This window comes from Podospora anserina, chromosome 3 (assembly GCF_000226545.1).
Source record: "Podospora anserina S mat+ genomic DNA chromosome 3, supercontig 3".
Lineage (NCBI taxonomy): Eukaryota > Fungi > Ascomycota > Sordariomycetes > Sordariales > Podosporaceae > Podospora > Podospora anserina.
In genome coordinates this window covers 84,463-101,755 of record NW_001914833.1, presented here as the reverse complement: position 1 = coordinate 101,755, position 17,293 = coordinate 84,463, and the positions used below count along the sequence as shown (strand labels likewise).

Genomic DNA, 17,293 nt, shown 5'->3' with positions numbered 1-17,293 from the left:
AAGTGGATGGTTACTGGGAAGCTGTAGAAGAGTTTGAAGCCTCAGTTTCGGAAGATGATGGCTTTGGGTGGGGTGGGGGGTGGTCGTTGTTGGGGGGTTGACATTGCTTGAGGTTGGATTGGTGGTTGATGGTCTGGGGGTAGGTAGGTATGGAAGAAAGGGGGGGGGTAAAGAATTGGGAAAAGGTACTTGTAGGTAGGTACACTTGCAGAGAAGGTGGGTCATTGGTGGATGGATGTAAACAATTCTGACTGTTGGGAGGTCATGGGACTGGCGGGTTTGATCTGGAGAGATGGTAGCAGCTGGGACGACGGCTGGTGACGACGACTTCGGGGGTCAAATAAAGTTGCTTTGGAGGACATGTCTTGTTCTTTGCAAGAAAGAATCTGCATGATAAAATCAAGGTCAACACAGATGGCACTGTGACATTCATTACGTTCGACCTGCCAGCCCAAAACCCTCAGCGAGATGTTGTACATTTGTCCATCACCATGTCCCCTAAATCTCCCCAACTGCCTGCTCTGTCTGCAAAATACAGCACTCAAATCTCAACCGATCAGTACTTATCTCTCGGGATAAACCTCATTTTGGCCTGTCCAATATCAAAAATGGAGAGGGCGTTCTGCATAAACACATCACCCAGGATATATGGCCCGGCACCACCACTGGCGATTCCCGTCATGCACAGGCCAGAGATGGGGTCAACCATGTTCCGATAAATCATATCTTGCGGATTGATCCAGTACTTGATGCCGTTGAGAATGACGGCGACCAGGGGCGAAACTGCGTTGCAGTCGGTGAAATAAGCACCGTACATCCACATGTAGACGGCCGGAGGGGAGTAGGCGGAATTGATGGCTTCGGCAAGATCTGTAATGGCATATTAGATTCAGACGATACCGCAATGACGGCCGAGCAAACGCTTACTGGGAGGGAGATAGCACAATGTGGTCCCACTGTCAACAATGTACGGGATCTTCTTGGTGCTGGTGGTGTGGTCATAGTACCAGCCGTCAGGAATGATTGTGTAGAAGGAATATGAGTAGGATGCTGCCGGAACTCCGATGAGGTTTGTCTGCAAACCCCAGCAGTCAGATCTTGCTCACTCATTGCATGCCAAAGCCGACGACTCACAATGATCATGTCCATAGACACCTCCCTGGTGAAATCCAGCCCAGTGGCAGGCGCGATACCCCCCAGAGCCAAAATCCCGGACGAAGAGTTGCGGTCGATCGTGAGACTGAAAATGGGATCAATCTTTCCCTGTTCTACCAACGAAGTAAAGAACGGCGAGTATTGAATGGCACTCCCCATCTCGTGATCGTCGCCATCACCGAGGTAGGCATTGGTCAAGGAAGGAAACGCCATACCCAGCAGCCCACTGGTAACATTGTTGCCGAGCCAGTATGTGCTATTCGCCAGACAAACCTGTTGCCTGTTAACAGTGAGGTTGCCGACACTGATATCCGAGAATCCCATGGGCCCCGACACAGTCTCGCCGTCACCGTATTGGATGTACATGTGGGAGACAGGCTCAGTCCGACCATACTGGAACTTTTCGACAGCAGAGGGTCCGAAGCTGCAAGCATCCTGGGGAATAAACCCGCCGGCATAGTCGATGCATTGAAAGCTTTTGGCCACGGCCCATGTGTCGGAGCTGCCAGTGTCGAGGAGGAGCTTGACCTTGATACCATCCCAAAAGGATTCGGTGGCGTATTGTGTTCCATAAGCATTTGTTGTCGTAACATTGCTGTAGCCAACACCTCCGACACTGCGTTGATGGGTGCCCAAGAGGGCGGCCACAGATCGTTTGTTGGTGAGAGAACCGCTCCGGATTGGCTCAAGCTTCTGGATGTATGGCTTTGATGAAGAGGTGGTGCTCTTGACAGAAATCAGAGCATTGGAGCCTTTGGGCAGCGTGTATGTGATGCCCGGGGGAGCATTGCTGTTGAGCTGCCGGTAAAGATGACTGGTTACCCGGCCTTCTACGGCAGAGATGTAGCAGGCAAGAGCCCACCACCAAGCAGAGATCATCATGGTGTTTCGACTGTGGTTAAGAGGACGAAGCTAATGAGAGGACGGACTTCTGCTGAAAAGAATGAATGAATAGGAGAAAAGAACGAAGAGACTGAGGGAACATCGGAAAGAAGTAGGAAAACAGGCTACCCTCTTGTCCTGTGTCCCCAACGGAAATTGTCTTGTACTCCTGATTGTGAAGGCAAGGTACCGGGCCCGAATTGGCTTCCAGAATCAAGGCCCCGAGGATTGCACAAGGTTGCCTGGAGGACTCGGGACATGGAGTCGACATGGGCATCAGGCGGCACCGAGTGGGAACATGAGAGGTTGAAAGTCCAGGTGAAAAGCAGGAACGGCAGGAAGTAGAAGCGGATAGGAACGGCAAGAGGGCGATCTTGAAACGTTGCATTGGCCTTCTAGTTCCACTACGAAGGCAAGAATGGGTGCCCATGAAATGGAAATGGCATATCTGGTAGCTGGCACGTTGATATAACTCAGGATTGTGAGTGAAGTTATATTGATTTCCATGTGAAGGATAAAAAGGGCGTCCCTAGTCTTTACCCAAGGGCCCCCAGAGAGTTGGAGAGGTCGTGACTGAGCAGTAGATTTCAGTTCAGTGTTACAAGATGCGCAAGGTCCCGTTGTCAAGAACGGTCCAAGGTGGTTTGTGTTGCTCAAACCGTAAGCTGTGCACTGTTTCTCCCTTGGCTTCCTGTCACAGAGACTGTACACACAGATCTCCTGTTCTATAGCAGTGAGTCTGTTCTGCGGCTGTCTTTTGAATCAACGCCAATGGGTCTGAGGTGGTCAACTCCAACTGCCTGCCTGTCTGGGTTCTTTCTCGACAGTTCATGCTGGTGAATGTGTCAATGGAGCCTAAACAGCCATTGTACGTTTAGTTTGAATGACTCTGTCCACATACAAAGTCTTGACTATGGCTAGTCCATCTTATCATGGATATCTACACAATTTTATGCTCCTGTAGGCCATCGTCCCCCTCCACGCTGTTGAACCTTACACTTCAGGCATTCACTTGGTCTTATCAATGTTATCGTTATCGGCCTGATTGCCTTATCGACTCTATCGGTTGGTCCGATCACGTCTGTGCGTAGGTGAATGGCAAGCCACAAGTCAGTATACCCACAAAACAACCAGGCTTGAAAGATGTGGCGCCTCTGAAAACTCTTGCTACAAGTGGCTGGCCCAGAGACTTTCCTGCAGCCACAAACCACCAATCGCAATCATTGTGACGCCAGCCCTTTGTTCTCTGCCTCTCCCTCTGGCTTCCGCCATCTCAACAGTCTTCGGCATCTCGACCTTGAATCCCACGCAACTGAGGCTCAACCAGCTGCTGCTGCATCCTTCCGTCGTGCGGCATCTCTTGGAGAGACTGCGACTCGCCTCAGCGTTGCTTTTCCTTATCCCGTCTCTGTCGCCATCGCTTGCGACACTAGACCAACCTCGCTTTTGCCGCTGCGCTTTGCGTTGTCTTTGCCCGCATCGATACCAATTCATCTCTCAGTATCATCATTGCAAAGTGCTATACCCAATCAATCTCTCGGTCTCTCCCTATTTTCGACCCTCAAGTCGTCGCGATAATTCGTCAAGATGGCTAATCCCACCGCTGACCTCAGCTCCATCCTTCAGCTGCTCCAGGGTAAGATCATCTTCTGAGCGCGCGCTTCACTTGTGGTGGTGGTGGTGGTGGTGGTGGTGGTGGTGGCAGTTGAGATCTAATGTCAATTACTCGCAGATTCCCAGAGACCTGCCAATGCGACTCCTCCTGTCGCCCAGCCTGGCCAGCCTGGCCCTCCTCCCTCTCTGCCCCAGGCGCCTTATGGTGCTCCTCCGGCGCATAACCCATATCCCCCTCAAGTCGCACCGCCTGCTTACCAGCCCCCACCTCCTGCGGCCTACTCTTACCCTCAGCCTACTTCGAGCGGCAATATCGATTTGAGCTCAATCAGACCCGACTCTACAGGGGCTCTATCGTTCCAGGAGGCCATCGAGCGAGCTAAAGCTTCTGCCACCCAGGCTGGCTTGACCCCTTATGACCGACACAATGCTGGGTATCCCGGTGATCGAGGTTCCGACTCTCGCGGATACCAACAGAGATCCCGGTCCAGAAGTCCCCGAGGCCGTGAAGGTTTTCGTGACAGCAACCCTTACCGAGACGAGCGCCGGGACTACGGCGCCCCGAGTCGCGACTATGGGCGCGACCGCTCCTTTTCCCCCCGCCGTCAGGGTTTCTCCCCCCGTGGTCACCATGGTGGTGGCGGTCGTGACAGAGATCGGTCTCCCCTTCGAGGCAGCGGAGACAATGTCGAAACGATGCAAGTGGAGAAGAGCTTGGTAGGGCTCATTATTGGCCGCCAGGGCGAGAACCTTCGACGTGTCGAGAGTGAGAGCCGTTGCCGCGTCCAGTTCATCAACGCCGAGAACGAGGCCGAGCCGTATCGCGTATGCAGAATCACTGGCGCCCGCGCCCAACGCGAAGAGGCCAAAGCCATGATCAATCGCATCATTGCGGACAGCGGCATGCGCAGCGGACCCCCTGCTGGCGGCGGTGGTGGCCATCTTGGCGGAGACAGAGGTGGCCGTGATGCTCCCCGTCCCGATCGCAACGCTCCCCCCATCCCGAAAGAAGGTGAAGATACGCTTGTGATTATGGTCCCTGATAGAACCGTGGGCCTTATTATCGGTCGTGGCGGTGAGACGATTCGTGATCTTCAGGAACGCAGTGGCTGCCACATCAACATCGTCTCGGAGAACAAGAGTGTGAACGGACTTCGTCCCGTCAACCTCATCGGCACTCCAGCTGCCACCAAGAATGCCAAGGAGCTCATCCTAGAAATTGTGGACAGTGACAGCCGCAATACGGCCACTGGCGGTAACGCGCGCGCTCCTCGGAACGACGGTGGCTATGGCGGCGGTGGCCAAGACAAAATCAATGATTCCATCTATGTGCCCTCGGATGCCGTTGGTATGATCATTGGCAAAGGCGGCGAGACCATCCGGGAGATGCAGAACACCACGGGCTGCAAGATCAATGTGTCCCAGTCCTCTGGAAGTGGCGAGACGGAACGCGAGATTGGGCTAGTCGGCAGCCGCGATAGCATCGAGCGTGCCAAGGTTGCCATCCGTGAGAAGGTTGAAGCTGCTGTAAGTAACAGAATCTTCCCCGTGGTCTTTGGGCCTGTCTTGCTAACACAGACCACAGCAGAACAAGTCCGGTGGAGGTGGTCGTGGTGGTCATCGTGACGGTGGTGGTGCCCGTGGTCATCACCGTGACTATGACAACCCGAACTATGGCCACGCATCTAACCAACAGAACGCTCCCCAGTCCATGCCCGCTAGCAGTGCAGCTCCTGCTGCCGGCGCGGGAGGCGAAGCTGATCCCTATGCTGCTTGTAAGTGTTCTTGTCCCCATACAACCAGCGCTGTACCTTGACTGACATGGCTTCCCAGATGGCGGTTATGATGCTTATGTCGCGCTCTGGTGGCAGTCCCAATATGGTGCTCAACTCGGTGGCCAGACCGGGGCTCCCCAGCCTCCTGGCGCCGGCTCCTCCTGATTGCGCCATGATCTGAGATTCTTTGATGCGATTGTTGATGAAAAGGCCCGCTCATCCGACTGACACGTCATGACATTTTCGCTGCTGCATTGCTGCCGTCTTGACCCTGCACCATGAACTCTCTTTCTTTGCGGCACTCACATATTCATGATACCAAGGCATGAAACAAGCTCATGCATTCAGCCCCCTACCGGACTGTTGTTTTCTGATGACTGTACGAGTACGAACATTTCATTCCAGCGCGCTTTTTTCGCAGGCTTCCGGCCGCCTGCCACGGACATTTCTTATTCGATATCTTTGGCCGCGTACCACGGTGGGCCAGGACTCACTTCGGAGTCTCCCTCCGCGGTTTGGACATGATGTTGACGGCCGTGCTGTTTCTCTCGCCCTGCATTGCGCCTTGTTGCCCGGATGCCATCTGATGCATTGTCATTGATGATGACTGAGACAACTTGACCATCACAGGATAGTCCTGCTTCACCTGGCCTTTCGGCGCACGTCTGTTGCTGTTCGCTTGTCGATGCAATGATGCTATGCGACAGCAGGTGGCCGAGGGCTGCTTTGACAGCGCAGGTGTCAGGTCTGTATGGAGCCTCACACAGCCAGACATTGATCTCTTCTTTGGCCACACACAACCCAGGAGGCTCGGTATGGTATTGGATCCGTTCCCGCCACATTGAATCCATGGATATGGGTGAGCTCCAGCCAAGCACGCCTCTTTCTGCATCCGCAAACAGCGGATATATTTTATTCTGGGCGGTTTTCCCCGAAGCGCCTTTTCTTATCTCGTCTCTTTTTCTTTTCAGCAGCTTGCATCTCCTGGCAACATTCATGCGGTTTTCGTCTTGATGCTTGTTTGCAGCGGTTATGCGTCATTTCTACCGGTTCACAAGAGCATCTCTTGTTCTTCGCTCGACATGCATATCGTGACTGCATAGCGATACTACCTACGGGATATGCGTTTGACCGATCTGAACTATCTAATGGGTCTGGGTGTATATTAGCAGGCCTCGGGGAAGCCTTTCGGTGAGGCGACAATAAAAACGGGGAATGGGTAGGGCAAGTGAGGATAACGGGAGGGAGGAATTGATACCTGATTAGCTAGTGTATATTGAACTGTGCGAAGCGGTTTGTAGCCATGACTGTGACATGCTGTGTATGTATCAGACCCATCTTGGTGGCAGAGCTCTTTGCGGCTGGCTCACCGAGATGTCGTCTTGAGGCTGAGGATATCTCAAAAGGGAAATGCCTCGGCTCCGTGATATGTGATCCAACGGTTCGGGGCTGTTTCCTTCATACTGTTTTCTCAACAAGTTTTCCAATTTGTAAGCCGTTGGTCTATGAGCTGCATATGGCGGATGAGATAGTAGCTAGCCACAGGTAAATTAACACAGCCACCTGTTGTTCGTCTCGTCTTGTGAGAGAGCATATAATAAGTCCGAAAATGGAATCTTTTGACGCCGGCCCCACCAGTTTGCTGGTGGGGCGCCTTTCAAAGTGAGTGCGGGATGACGCCTTGGCAATGTGTTGAGAGACAGGGGTGCCGCGGCCAGGACTTTTTGTCGACGCCCCAACCACTTTTGGCTTTTGTTTTTATATCAGGCGCCTCACCTTCTCACGTCGGATTTTTATTTTCCAGTATTTCCCAAGTCTAGGTAGTCTTCAACACACCCCATCGCGACAATGGCCTCCAACACCCCCACCCCTCTCACCAAACCCAACAACCCCCTCGACTTCATGACCAAAGTCTCACCCTCAGCCTACGTTTACACCCCTCCCACATCTACCAACAGCACCTCCCAGAACAACGACCCAAAACTCCTTCTCCTAGCCACCTGGATGGGTGCCCGTGACGTCCATATAGCCAAATACCTCCTCCCCTATCAGTCCCTCTACCCCTCCTCCTCCATCGTCCTGCTACGTTCCGAACCACGCCACTTCTTCTCCAAAACCTCGGCGCCGAACGACGTCGCTCCCGTGGTGCCCTTTGTTAAATCCCTTTTTGTCGGGTCACCAACCCCAGGTGACAAGACCAAGCCAGAAGTGCTGATCCACCTCTGGTCCAACGGCGGCAGTTTAATGCTGCACCACCTCCGCCAGGCCCTAACCCCCGAGGCCCTGCCCAGATATGTCATCATCTACGACTCTTGTCCCGGCCAGTACAGGTACTTGTCTGCGTTCAAAGCCTTCTCTGCTGGGTCAAAGGGGGTGGTGTACTGGTTAGTCGCGCCGATGCTCCACCTCTTCTGTGCGTGGGGGTGGTTCTGGCATGTTTTTATTGGGAGGAACAAGACGGGACCGTTGGCGTATTTGAACAGGGGGCACAATGACTGGGGGAAGCTGGGGGGGAGGGAGGTGAGGAGGGGGTATATCTACAGCGAGGGGGATGAGCTGGTGCATTGGAGGGATGTGGAGAGCCATGCCGAGGAGGCAAGCAGGAACGGGTTTGCGGTCGTGAGGTTGGAAAAGTTTAGGGGGACGGGGCATGTGGCGCATGGGAGGGGGGAGGGGAATCAGGAGAGGTATTGGGGGGTTGTTAGGGGGTTGTGGGAGGGGAGGTTGGAGTAGATGGAGGAGAGATGGCGTCTGGTAGACTAGATGGGGGGGGGTGTTGTTGTTGTTGTTGTTGTTGTTGAATGGGTAGAATTAGGGTTCAAAGAGGCAAGGCTTAATCAGCACTAGCCGAGGCCTTTGTTCAGGAAGCAGTCTCCAATATGTGGTACATATCTTGACGGAGAAGATATGGGTCTGGAGAGAGGTGTGTTTAGATGGTTGTATTTTTGGTATGCTCTCAAGTTCTCAGATAAATATGCTCCAGCAATGCTCGCTCAAATATACTTTGCTGTCCTGTGCTTCCACGCTCAAATCCGTGCCCGGGGTATCGTGTTAACTTTTCCTCATCCGTCCGTACTCCATGCGCCATGCTTCGATTCTCCTGGCCACCGTTTGGACATCCACAAAACTCCGCATCGTATCCGAAGCCAAAACCAGGTAGCTTTGTCGGCCTGCACATTTCCTGTTGACAGTCCTCGTCGTTCCTATGCGCTTGTTTCGACTCGTTTCCCGCAGGGCTATCGTAGGACTGGCACGGTGTTTGGTAGTTTGTGCCCGTAATCTCGGCCTATATCTTGGTGGTGATATCGCAGCGTGATACGAGTATGTCTGTAAATCGTGGTGGCGTGGAATATCTCCCTCCGGCTGCCGGGTTCCCCGCAACGCTTGTTTCCGCGGCTCGATCGTTTCTCGTATTTATTTTCCCTCCCTTTTCTTTGTCGCCCTCTCAAGTCTTGCGCTGCTTCTTCTTCCTCCTCGACTCATCCCCCCCGCTCCCCCTCCTCTCTGACGATCGCCTCATCCCTGACGCCTGCCCACCAGCAACACTCTTGTCAGCACTGTATGCTTTCTTGTGATGATAGTCATGATCCGCAGCAGCAGCAGCAGCAGCACCAACAGCCACCACGTTCCAGTCGTGGTACTCCCCGCTCCCCTTCTTGACGTGATGATGATGATGATGCGTGATGTGACTGGGATGGCCATCACCACTACCGGTGGGATTGCTGGCGGTGGTGGTGGTGGTGGGGGGGGGGATGGCGCCAAAGTCGCCGGTGTAGTAACCCACAAACCCGAGTGTCTCTTCGTCCTCCATGCCGGGCCCGTAGCCCTCGTCCGCGCCCAGCAGCGCCTCGCAGGCGGCGCATTCTTGCTCGTGTTGCTTCTCGTCCCTCTCGACGCCGGTCGGGCAGCCGCCAAAGAGGCCGCTGTTTTTCGCATCGAGGCAGGGGAGCTCGCGGGAGAGGAGGGTCCATTCGAAGGGGCCGCCGTTGCAGTGGGAGCACATGCCGGCGAAGACTACTTTGCGGCACATGTTGGTGCGTGATGTATTACAAATTATTTTAGTTTTGAGCCTGAATTGGGTTTATTAGGGGGTCTTGGTTCGTCTGTCGTTGAAGATGTCGTTTTCCCCGCCGTCTCGTTTGCCGTGCCCGAGAAAAAAGCAAAACAGAAGTAGGTGGTGCCAGCCGTGAATTGGAAGCCGGGAAGAAGGTCAAAGATATTACTTCTTGGAGTTCTATTAAGAAAAAAAAAAGAGTTAAAATGATGTCAACAAGGGTTGAGATGTTTTGAGTGTAGTGGGGAGGAGTAGTCTCGTCAGCAATGAGCGAGAAAGAGAGCGCCCGCCCTCTGGCAAAACAAACAAGGGCAGGGCCCCTTTCTTTTCAAGCCATCGCGAGAGAGGTCCACTTGCGGGTGCTGAGCGACCAGTGGCACCAAGGTTCGGCGACGGGGGTATCACGACGGGCTAATCTAGCCGGGATGGGGAAAGGAAAACGCCGGGGGAGCTAGCCGTGTGGAAACTCACCTTTTCGTGTTTGCGGGCCGCACTCTTGAACCACTCGGCGCCGGCGTGGTGTCCGGGCGGGCGGGAAGGAGGAGACGGGCAGTGTTTGCGAGATAGAGTGACGATCTTGGTGTTAAAATCTCACCGTGGAAATTGAGGCGGGGAAAAAGACAAGATGATATCACAGATAAGACGAGGGGATCTTCTTGTTCAACCGAGCTCAACGTTCTTCTAGAGATGCATATGCAGGTGCAGGTGACCTCTTTCGATGCGGATGCTACCTCAGCAACACAGTATATTGCCACACAAGAAGACGAGGGAAGAACAAGAAGAGTGAGGACTCATCTATCGGAAAGTGGTTGGATGGACTTGCTGCATACCGTCGTCGGCGGCATGTAACAGCCATGATTAAGGTTATAATTAGGTTGGATATCCGTAACTCCCGTTTGAGCCGTTTTGATGATGGCAGGTAATTATAACTCGACACCGGAGATGTTTCTCCACCTGTGCTCGGAGGTAGGTCCGAGGGAGTGTTGTAGGCGGCACGAGATTTGGATCGTCTTCTGTGATCTTGTGTTAGCTTCTTGAACTACCTCAGGAAGGTTCATGTTTCGCCATGACTGACCATGATGAGCTAGCTCGCCAGGCAATTGCAGGCAATTCACAATTCTGCGCGCCCAGTTTCTGCCAATGCTTCCAAGTGGGGTAGTCTAGGCCCTCACACAGAGTGGAGCCGCCTGTGATGGACACGCCGTGCACACACCCACGCGGGGCTGGCAATCCCTGATCCCCCCCCCCCCACCTTGACTTCAGTCACACACTCACACAGTCCACCAACAGCAAGTATCAACAACATATACAACATTAATCATACCCACTCTACATTTGTCTCTATCGTTGCTCGTCCTACGCCTGCCCCCTTCTCCGTTACTTCCTCCCTTATCACTCCCAATACCATCAACCCCACCTCCTCTCTCTGCTTTGCCCTCAACAAATCGAAGACCCTTCTTTGGCGTACTCATCGTCTCCTGAAGGAAGGTGCTTCACGGACATTGCCACTTCCATGGACTGCCTCATTTCTCCGTTCAACAGGCTCACTTGACCTTGAACGGCCACTACCGTGAAATCTGCAGTTATATCTGCTTTCCGGATCCTCCATGTCTACACTTGTCTGATTCTCAGTCGGCTCTGTGGACCATGTGGTGTCGGCCGAAGAAGTGAAGATACCACGAATGGGCGAAGAGCTGATCTCCAATGACGAGGAGTTGATCTCCAGTGAAGAGGAGTTGCTCTCTGGCAAAGGAGTGATATCCGGTGAAGATGAAGAGCCATGCTGCTCCAGCTCATAGACAGCCATCTCTCGCCGGTACACCTCCTCTTCTCGCAAACCAACCTGTCTGATGCGGTGATATACCCCCGTGTCCCGCTCGTTTGCTGCCTTTTCGCGTCGTACCACCTCGGCCTCACGAGCCTCTAGACGGAGTTCCCGGGCATGAAACAGCGCGTCAAGGTTATTTTCGCGGCCACGTATGGCAACCTCACGGAGATCGAGCGCTCTCTGTTGTTGACGGAATGCTTCCCGCTGTTGCTTCAGCTTCTTTTGTTCGCGCCAAAGCTCCTGTTCCTGATCCCAGACCGCATATTCCCGCTGCCCGACAGCCTCTTCCCGGCGAGCTACATCACGTTCCCAACCACTGAGTGCAAGGGTGTGGACAAGGCGCGCCCTCTCAACACTGCGGTGAACTGCATCGTCGACGATTTCCTGAGCCACTCTGGGAGGAGAACTTCGGAGCTGAGAGTGAGCACTGCTGCCATCAATACGGGTACGTGCTTCGGCTGCTTGCCTGAATGCCTGCTCAGCCTTCTAAGCTGAGCTTCCGGCGACTGCTGCTCCACTGGTGATAAACGGGTCGTCGTCTATCACCGGCGCCGGGGCTGGTGCGGGTGCGGGTGCGGGTGCGGGTGCGGGTGGTGGTGAGGGTGGCGGCGTGGGCTCCGGGACTGGTGGTGTGACTGGCGCCAACACCACAGGGGACGAAGGGACGTTCATCGCCAGAGGAGTTGTTGTCCGCTGTGGTATGGATATCACAGGCCGGTGCGACGAAAACAGCAACGACTCTCCTGTCTTGGCGAAGTCCTCCTCTGGAAGAGTCACGTCCCCAAGCCGAAGCAGGGGCTTCCGAGCGGGCGAAAGCACGGGCGAACGCGGAGACGGAGCCACGAGCACGCGCGGGGACACAGCAACAGCAGGGTGAGCGGGCGAGACCACAGGCACCGGAGCTCGGACGGGCGAGGGCGGCAGGGCGGGAACAGGGCCGGCAGACGATGGCGACGACGATGGGACAGGCAAGACAGAAGTTGCCGGTCCTGCGGATTCTGCAGGAACCGACTTGGCTCTCCAGGTTTCCAGAGACTTGACATCGGCACGCCGGGTCTTGGGTTTGACCTCGGACTGGGCCTTTGCCAGCTCCTTCACCTTCCGAACCTCTTCTGCCTTGCGAAGGGTCTCGTCCTCTTTGGCTTGACGCAGCGACTCTTCCGTCGCTCGCGCCAACTGCTCTGCCTCCCTCTCGATCCGGAGACGTTCCTCCTCTTCCCTCTGTCTCTTTTCTTCGTCCCAGCGTTTCTTGTCCTCGGCAAGTCGCTTGGCCATTTTGGCTTCGGCTTTCGCCTTGGCCGCCTCGCGTTGCCGGGCTTTCTCTTCCTCCCTCCGTCGTTTCTCCTCGGCCTCTCTATCCTTTCTCTCCCTCTTTTTCAACCTTCGGCGGTCCCATCCGGTAAGGTTTCTTTTAGGGGGCCCTGCCGCCCCCTCCCCATCTTCCTTCGATTCTGACTCTGGAAGCGAGACTTCTTGAGTTTGGGCAAGCTCAGACGGTGTGGCCACCGCCTGCTCACCATCTTGCTGCTCAGGCTCGGACAGCGCCAGGATTGTTACGGCCTCTGACAAATTTTCCTCTTCCGCTTGCAAGTGCGACGATATCAATGCAAGCTGGGACGATGATGGTTCCCCCTCCTCAGGCTTTCGCGTCTCAGCTGGCTGTGGCTCAACTTGAAGAGCCTGCTTCTCCAGTTGCTTTCTTGCCTGACGTCTCTCTTTCTTGGCCAAGTTCTTTCTTTGCCTCTTCCTCTCTTGCTGCTGGGCTGCGTCTAATTCAACCTCGATCGTTTTGGCCTTTTGTCTTGCCCGCTCGAGTTCTTCGTCTTCCAGTCTTGAACGCCCCGGCTCCAGCTCGGCCATTCGTATCCTGAGAAGCTCATTGTTGGCTTCTCTCGGCTCAGCCTTCAGCTGTTCTCCATGTTGGACGGCTTGTTCTCCAACAGCCCGGAGGATCTCAGCATTGGTGGCATCTGGGAGGCGGGAGGGCAACAGAGGCGGCGGCATCAACTGTGCCTGGCGGGATGTGGAGGGCTGGGGCGGTTGGGGAAGAGCTCTTGCCTCGAGGCCAGCCTTTTTCTTCTTGACAATATCGGCTAATTCCAATTCCTGTCGGTGGCAGAGACTCTTAAAGTGCTCTACCTTCTGCTCGGCGGACAGTCTTGCAATCCCGGGCGGCAGCAGGCTGAGCTCCAGCATGCCGAGCTCGGCTAGCCTAGTCGGCACCTGCTCGCGGGACGAGCCGCCTGCCGACGGGACGCTGGCCAGCGTTTCGTAGACCGGCGAGCCCTCCACAAGCGCCAACTTGCACGCCTGGGCTTGCAGCTCGTCGCGGCGAGCCTCGAGAGTCTCCCGTTTCATGCTTTTCATGACTGCTTTGCCCTGGAGCAGGCTCTTTGCCGCCTTCATGCATGTGATCATGTTTGACACCCGAGGGGGGAGGAAGTCCTGGTGGGCGTCTGAGATTGGCATGCCGAATGTTATATCAAGGACCAGCTCGTCCTCGTAGGCGTCCTCGTCGTCCTCGTAGGCGTCCTCGTAGGCGTCCTCTTCGTCCTCGCCATAATCTTCATGGGAGCAGGATGGCTCGTCTTCAACGGTGGTGGGGCGTGGCTCTTTTTGGGAGGAAGGGGCTGTCCGCTGGGTCTCGTTAAGGTCTGGCATCTCATCAGAGGACGAGGCTTCATCTTCAGTCCTGCTGGGGCTTGACTCCTCCTCTTCAACCTCAGCTGGCACCGGCGATGGTTCAGCAGGGACATTCGTTAACAGCAACTCCAACCGTTTAGCTGGGTCCTGGTGACTCTTCCCCGAACGCAGAAGCCGATAGGTGTCCATCGTCCTGGCGTCACTGCCCGGCATAGGACGCTTCGGACTGTCGATGTGGTCAAACCACTTGTCAACCCTCCACTGAACCCTCACTAGCTCGTCAAACAGCACCTTTCTCCCCGAGGTCAAAAAGTACCGGATAAGATCATTCCGAAGCTTGGTGAGTCGAGGCTCATACACAGGGTGCCTCCACCCCCGCACATCGTTTGTTGTGCCCAACTCCTTGAGCCTGCTGAATTGATAGAGGTTGAGTGCAATCATGATGCCGGCTGGGTGTAGACCAGGGTGATTACTCCTCACACCCGCCGCATGGGGGATGAACACCTGGGTGTATGGATGCCTGCCCATAGGGAGCGACTCCTCCATGATTGTTGGAGATGGCGAGGTCGCAATCTCAGCGAGATGCTCGAGGAACTGCGTCGTGCCAGGCTGAACCCGACGAGGCAGGGGCCGAACTTGATGACACCTGATAATGACCGCGGCAAGGACCTTGAAGGCGACGTGCAAGGGGTGAGCCGAGCAGATGAACCTTTCCAATGACTGGATGTTCATTTGCGGACTGCGCTCCATCGCCTGGATGACTTTGCTGGCTTCGCTGTCCGCGACTGGGTCGCCGGTTTCAAGCTTGTGGTCAAAGAACGACCTGATATCAGGGGGCGGGGAAGCGCAAGGGCGGACCAAGAAGACAAGTAACCAGTTGATGATAGTTCCCAGGTCCTGGAGGCGGTTGGAGGCAGCGAGTTTCTCGATAGGGTCCGAGGATCTGCATTGCTGGGCGAGGGCCTTGTATTCATCTGTCGCAGGAGGTCAGGGGTTTGGTCTGAGAGGAAGGGAGGCGTGATCCAACTTACGTTCAATGGCACCAGGGCCGATGTTGCTGATTTGCTGGATGGTCTTGGTCGGGCCGAAGACGAAGAAAGGGAACTCCGGGAGGTCGAAAGGGAGGAACGGCACGTCACGCTTGGCCTGAAGGGTGCTGATCCAGGCCTTGACGCCGGGACAGGTGAGCTCCCATTCCGACTTTTGGAGAGGAGGAACGTGTTAGTTGCGGGCTCTTGGTGGAGGGGTTTGGTGGGTGGGGGAGGAAAGGTTTGAGAGAGGAGAGAGCAGTTATACTTACAGAATCGAAGCAGTCAAACTTCAGCCAGGACTCCTTGGGGCCACCAACAACAAGGCGGAAACAAGCCGGACGACCTGTGTCACGACGGATGCTCATGATGGGTCCTTCAGATACATGTGACTCCATCTTGGTAACAGATCGCGAGAAGAAAATCAGACGATGGTGAGATGAAGTTTGTGAGAAGTTCCGGGTCATGCTGGTCAGAGAAGTGGTGAGATGAAATTCGGCTGACGAAGAGAGAATTCGTCTGAAGAGAAGAGCCGAATGTCAGGTCTTTTTCTGCAGGCCAGAAAGTGAGCTCCTGTGGGGCTCTGCTATTGTTTTTGTTTAGGTCGCTTGCAATAGGACTCTACCGATAAGGTCTTGGGGAGTTGCTCCGGTGGGAGACGACGGGGACGTCAGATAGAGGACTCGATAAGAAGGAAATGGCAGGAAGTTCGCTACAAGTGTCGTCTGATAGTCTCCTTTGGTCGGGCGTACAATAAAGATTGCCGAGAAGGTCAGGCACCTTGATGGCGTTTTTCCCACCCCCTTGAGTATGCGAAGTCACTTCAGGGGGTGACTTTGAGGAAATAAACACATAAAGCCAGGCGTCCTGGTGGTTAACGGATTTGACGGTTAGCTCTTTTCTATACCTGTCACATACTCTGGTGTTTATGATATGTTTACCTCTTGACAGACATGTGTCTATGTAATGAACGTGCTTTGGCTGTATTCATTCACGTTGGCCAGTCACCGAGGCTGGGTAACACCCGGGAAGTTGATGATGCTGCCACAGTAGAAGCAATACCTATTGTTGTTAATGATAGGAAGAAACATGTCTCGAGTAAAGAAGCACGCATATCGAATATAAACACGATTTTTCAACCCAGCAGGATTTATATAAACCAGCTTCGATCCACTGACAAGATTCCATTGTGTGCAGAACTAGTCTTCGATATGAAACGAGACTCTTAATCCCCTTTCCGTTCAGATCATGTGTACTGCCAGTCATCTCCTACTCACAACGACATAATCATTCAAAGGGACCTGATGGGGATGTATGGTAGAGTCAGGTAGGAAAGACTGTGATTAGATAGAGTGAAAGTCAAGGCCAAGTCATTATGCCAGCCACTTCGAAGAGACATAGAACCTTATTGTGGCTCAACGCAGAACCTAGGGTATTTGTCATAATCATTAACATCAGAACAGATGAATAAACAATGACCTTTTCTTGCTATTATCCACCCAAAGCTATAATTGCATGCGGTCTTTTGGTGGAGAGGGCTCTAGATGAAACTGAAAGGGTGTGAGAAGTCATACTCTATACGAAACATGACTTGAGAGTATAAGGTTCGGACTGCAGCTATGGCTAAAAGACCATTACAAAGTCTAACATACCGTGGCAATGAATTCATGGAGTCAACGCCCACTTTTTGTGCCCACCTTTTTGCCCACCTCTTGCATCGTGCCGATTAGGTTTGGATTCATATCAACATCGATTTGTGTCCATCATGTAAGTGCATCCATCTACGGGACGATACTCCTAAATCCGGGCTGATTAGACTTTTCAACCCTCATCCAAAAATCCCCCATCAGGGGGTTCATAATGCAGTCAGACCAACAGTCATCATGGCGATATCAGAGTACCCAACAAAAAGCAGGATGTCAGACCAACAACACCATTTGCATGCACCATATAGTCAAATCGGATGTTATCCCACCTCAGTCACCACATACCATTCAGGGGCACTCCCCGACTCATGTGAAAACTTATTGCCCCCATACTCCGATCTAGCATTGCATCTTAGAATCTTGATTGCCATCTGTCTCAAAAGCTCGTGCAACACAAAGCGTCTTGGTTGTAACACAACATCCAGCGAGAACACACGTCCCGAATCCCGAACCCTTGAACCCCAAGTCCGAGACGGTCAACCGCGATTTTTATACCCATTTTGACCCCCCTATCACCGAGTATATATGCACTACCGCTCCCCCAACCAGCAAAAACCAACCAACCCGCCCACTCGGGTAATTTATCCACAATATAAGCAGGCACGTTG

General features: G+C 53.9%; 5 protein-coding genes across 5 annotated transcripts; 2 read left to right on the top strand and 3 right to left on the bottom strand.

The window, feature by feature from the left end:
- Nucleotides 1-556: 556 nt before the first annotated feature.
- PODANS_3_11400 (uncharacterized protein) lies at nt 557-2,037 on the bottom strand (the record flags this gene model as incomplete). The annotated part of the gene is made up of 3 exons (XM_001903450.1): nt 557-870; nt 928-1,075; nt 1,135-2,037. The coding sequence occupies 3 exons, from the start codon at nt 2,035-2,037 to the stop codon at nt 557-559; spliced, it is 1,365 nt and encodes a 454-aa protein (XP_001903485.1).
- Nucleotides 2,038-3,787: 1,750 nt separating this feature from the next.
- On the top strand, nt 3,788-5,277 carry PODANS_3_11410 (uncharacterized protein; the record flags this gene model as incomplete). Its single annotated transcript, XM_001903449.1, has 2 exons — nt 3,788-3,891; nt 3,957-5,277. 2 exons carry the CDS (start codon nt 3,788-3,790, stop codon nt 5,275-5,277), a joined length of 1,425 nt encoding a protein of 474 aa, XP_001903484.1.
- A 1,997-nt stretch (nt 5,278-7,274) lies between these two features.
- On the top strand, nt 7,275-8,159 carry PODANS_3_11420 (uncharacterized protein; the record flags this gene model as incomplete). Its single annotated transcript, XM_001903448.1, has 1 exon — nt 7,275-8,159. The coding sequence occupies one exon, from the start codon at nt 7,275-7,277 to the stop codon at nt 8,157-8,159; it is 885 nt and encodes a 294-aa protein (XP_001903483.1).
- Nucleotides 8,160-8,871: 712 nt separating this feature from the next.
- PODANS_3_11430 (uncharacterized protein) lies at nt 8,872-9,456 on the bottom strand (the record flags this gene model as incomplete). Its single annotated transcript, XM_001903447.1, has 1 exon — nt 8,872-9,456. One exon carries the CDS (start codon nt 9,454-9,456, stop codon nt 8,872-8,874), a length of 585 nt encoding a protein of 194 aa, XP_001903482.1.
- A 1,492-nt stretch (nt 9,457-10,948) lies between these two features.
- On the bottom strand, nt 10,949-15,377 carry PODANS_3_11440 (uncharacterized protein; the record flags this gene model as incomplete). Its single annotated transcript, XM_001903446.1, has 4 exons — nt 10,949-11,774; nt 11,955-14,925; nt 14,983-15,151; nt 15,252-15,377. The coding sequence occupies 4 exons, from the start codon at nt 15,375-15,377 to the stop codon at nt 10,949-10,951; spliced, it is 4,092 nt and encodes a 1,363-aa protein (XP_001903481.1).
- Between the last annotated feature and the right edge of the window lie 1,916 nt (nt 15,378-17,293).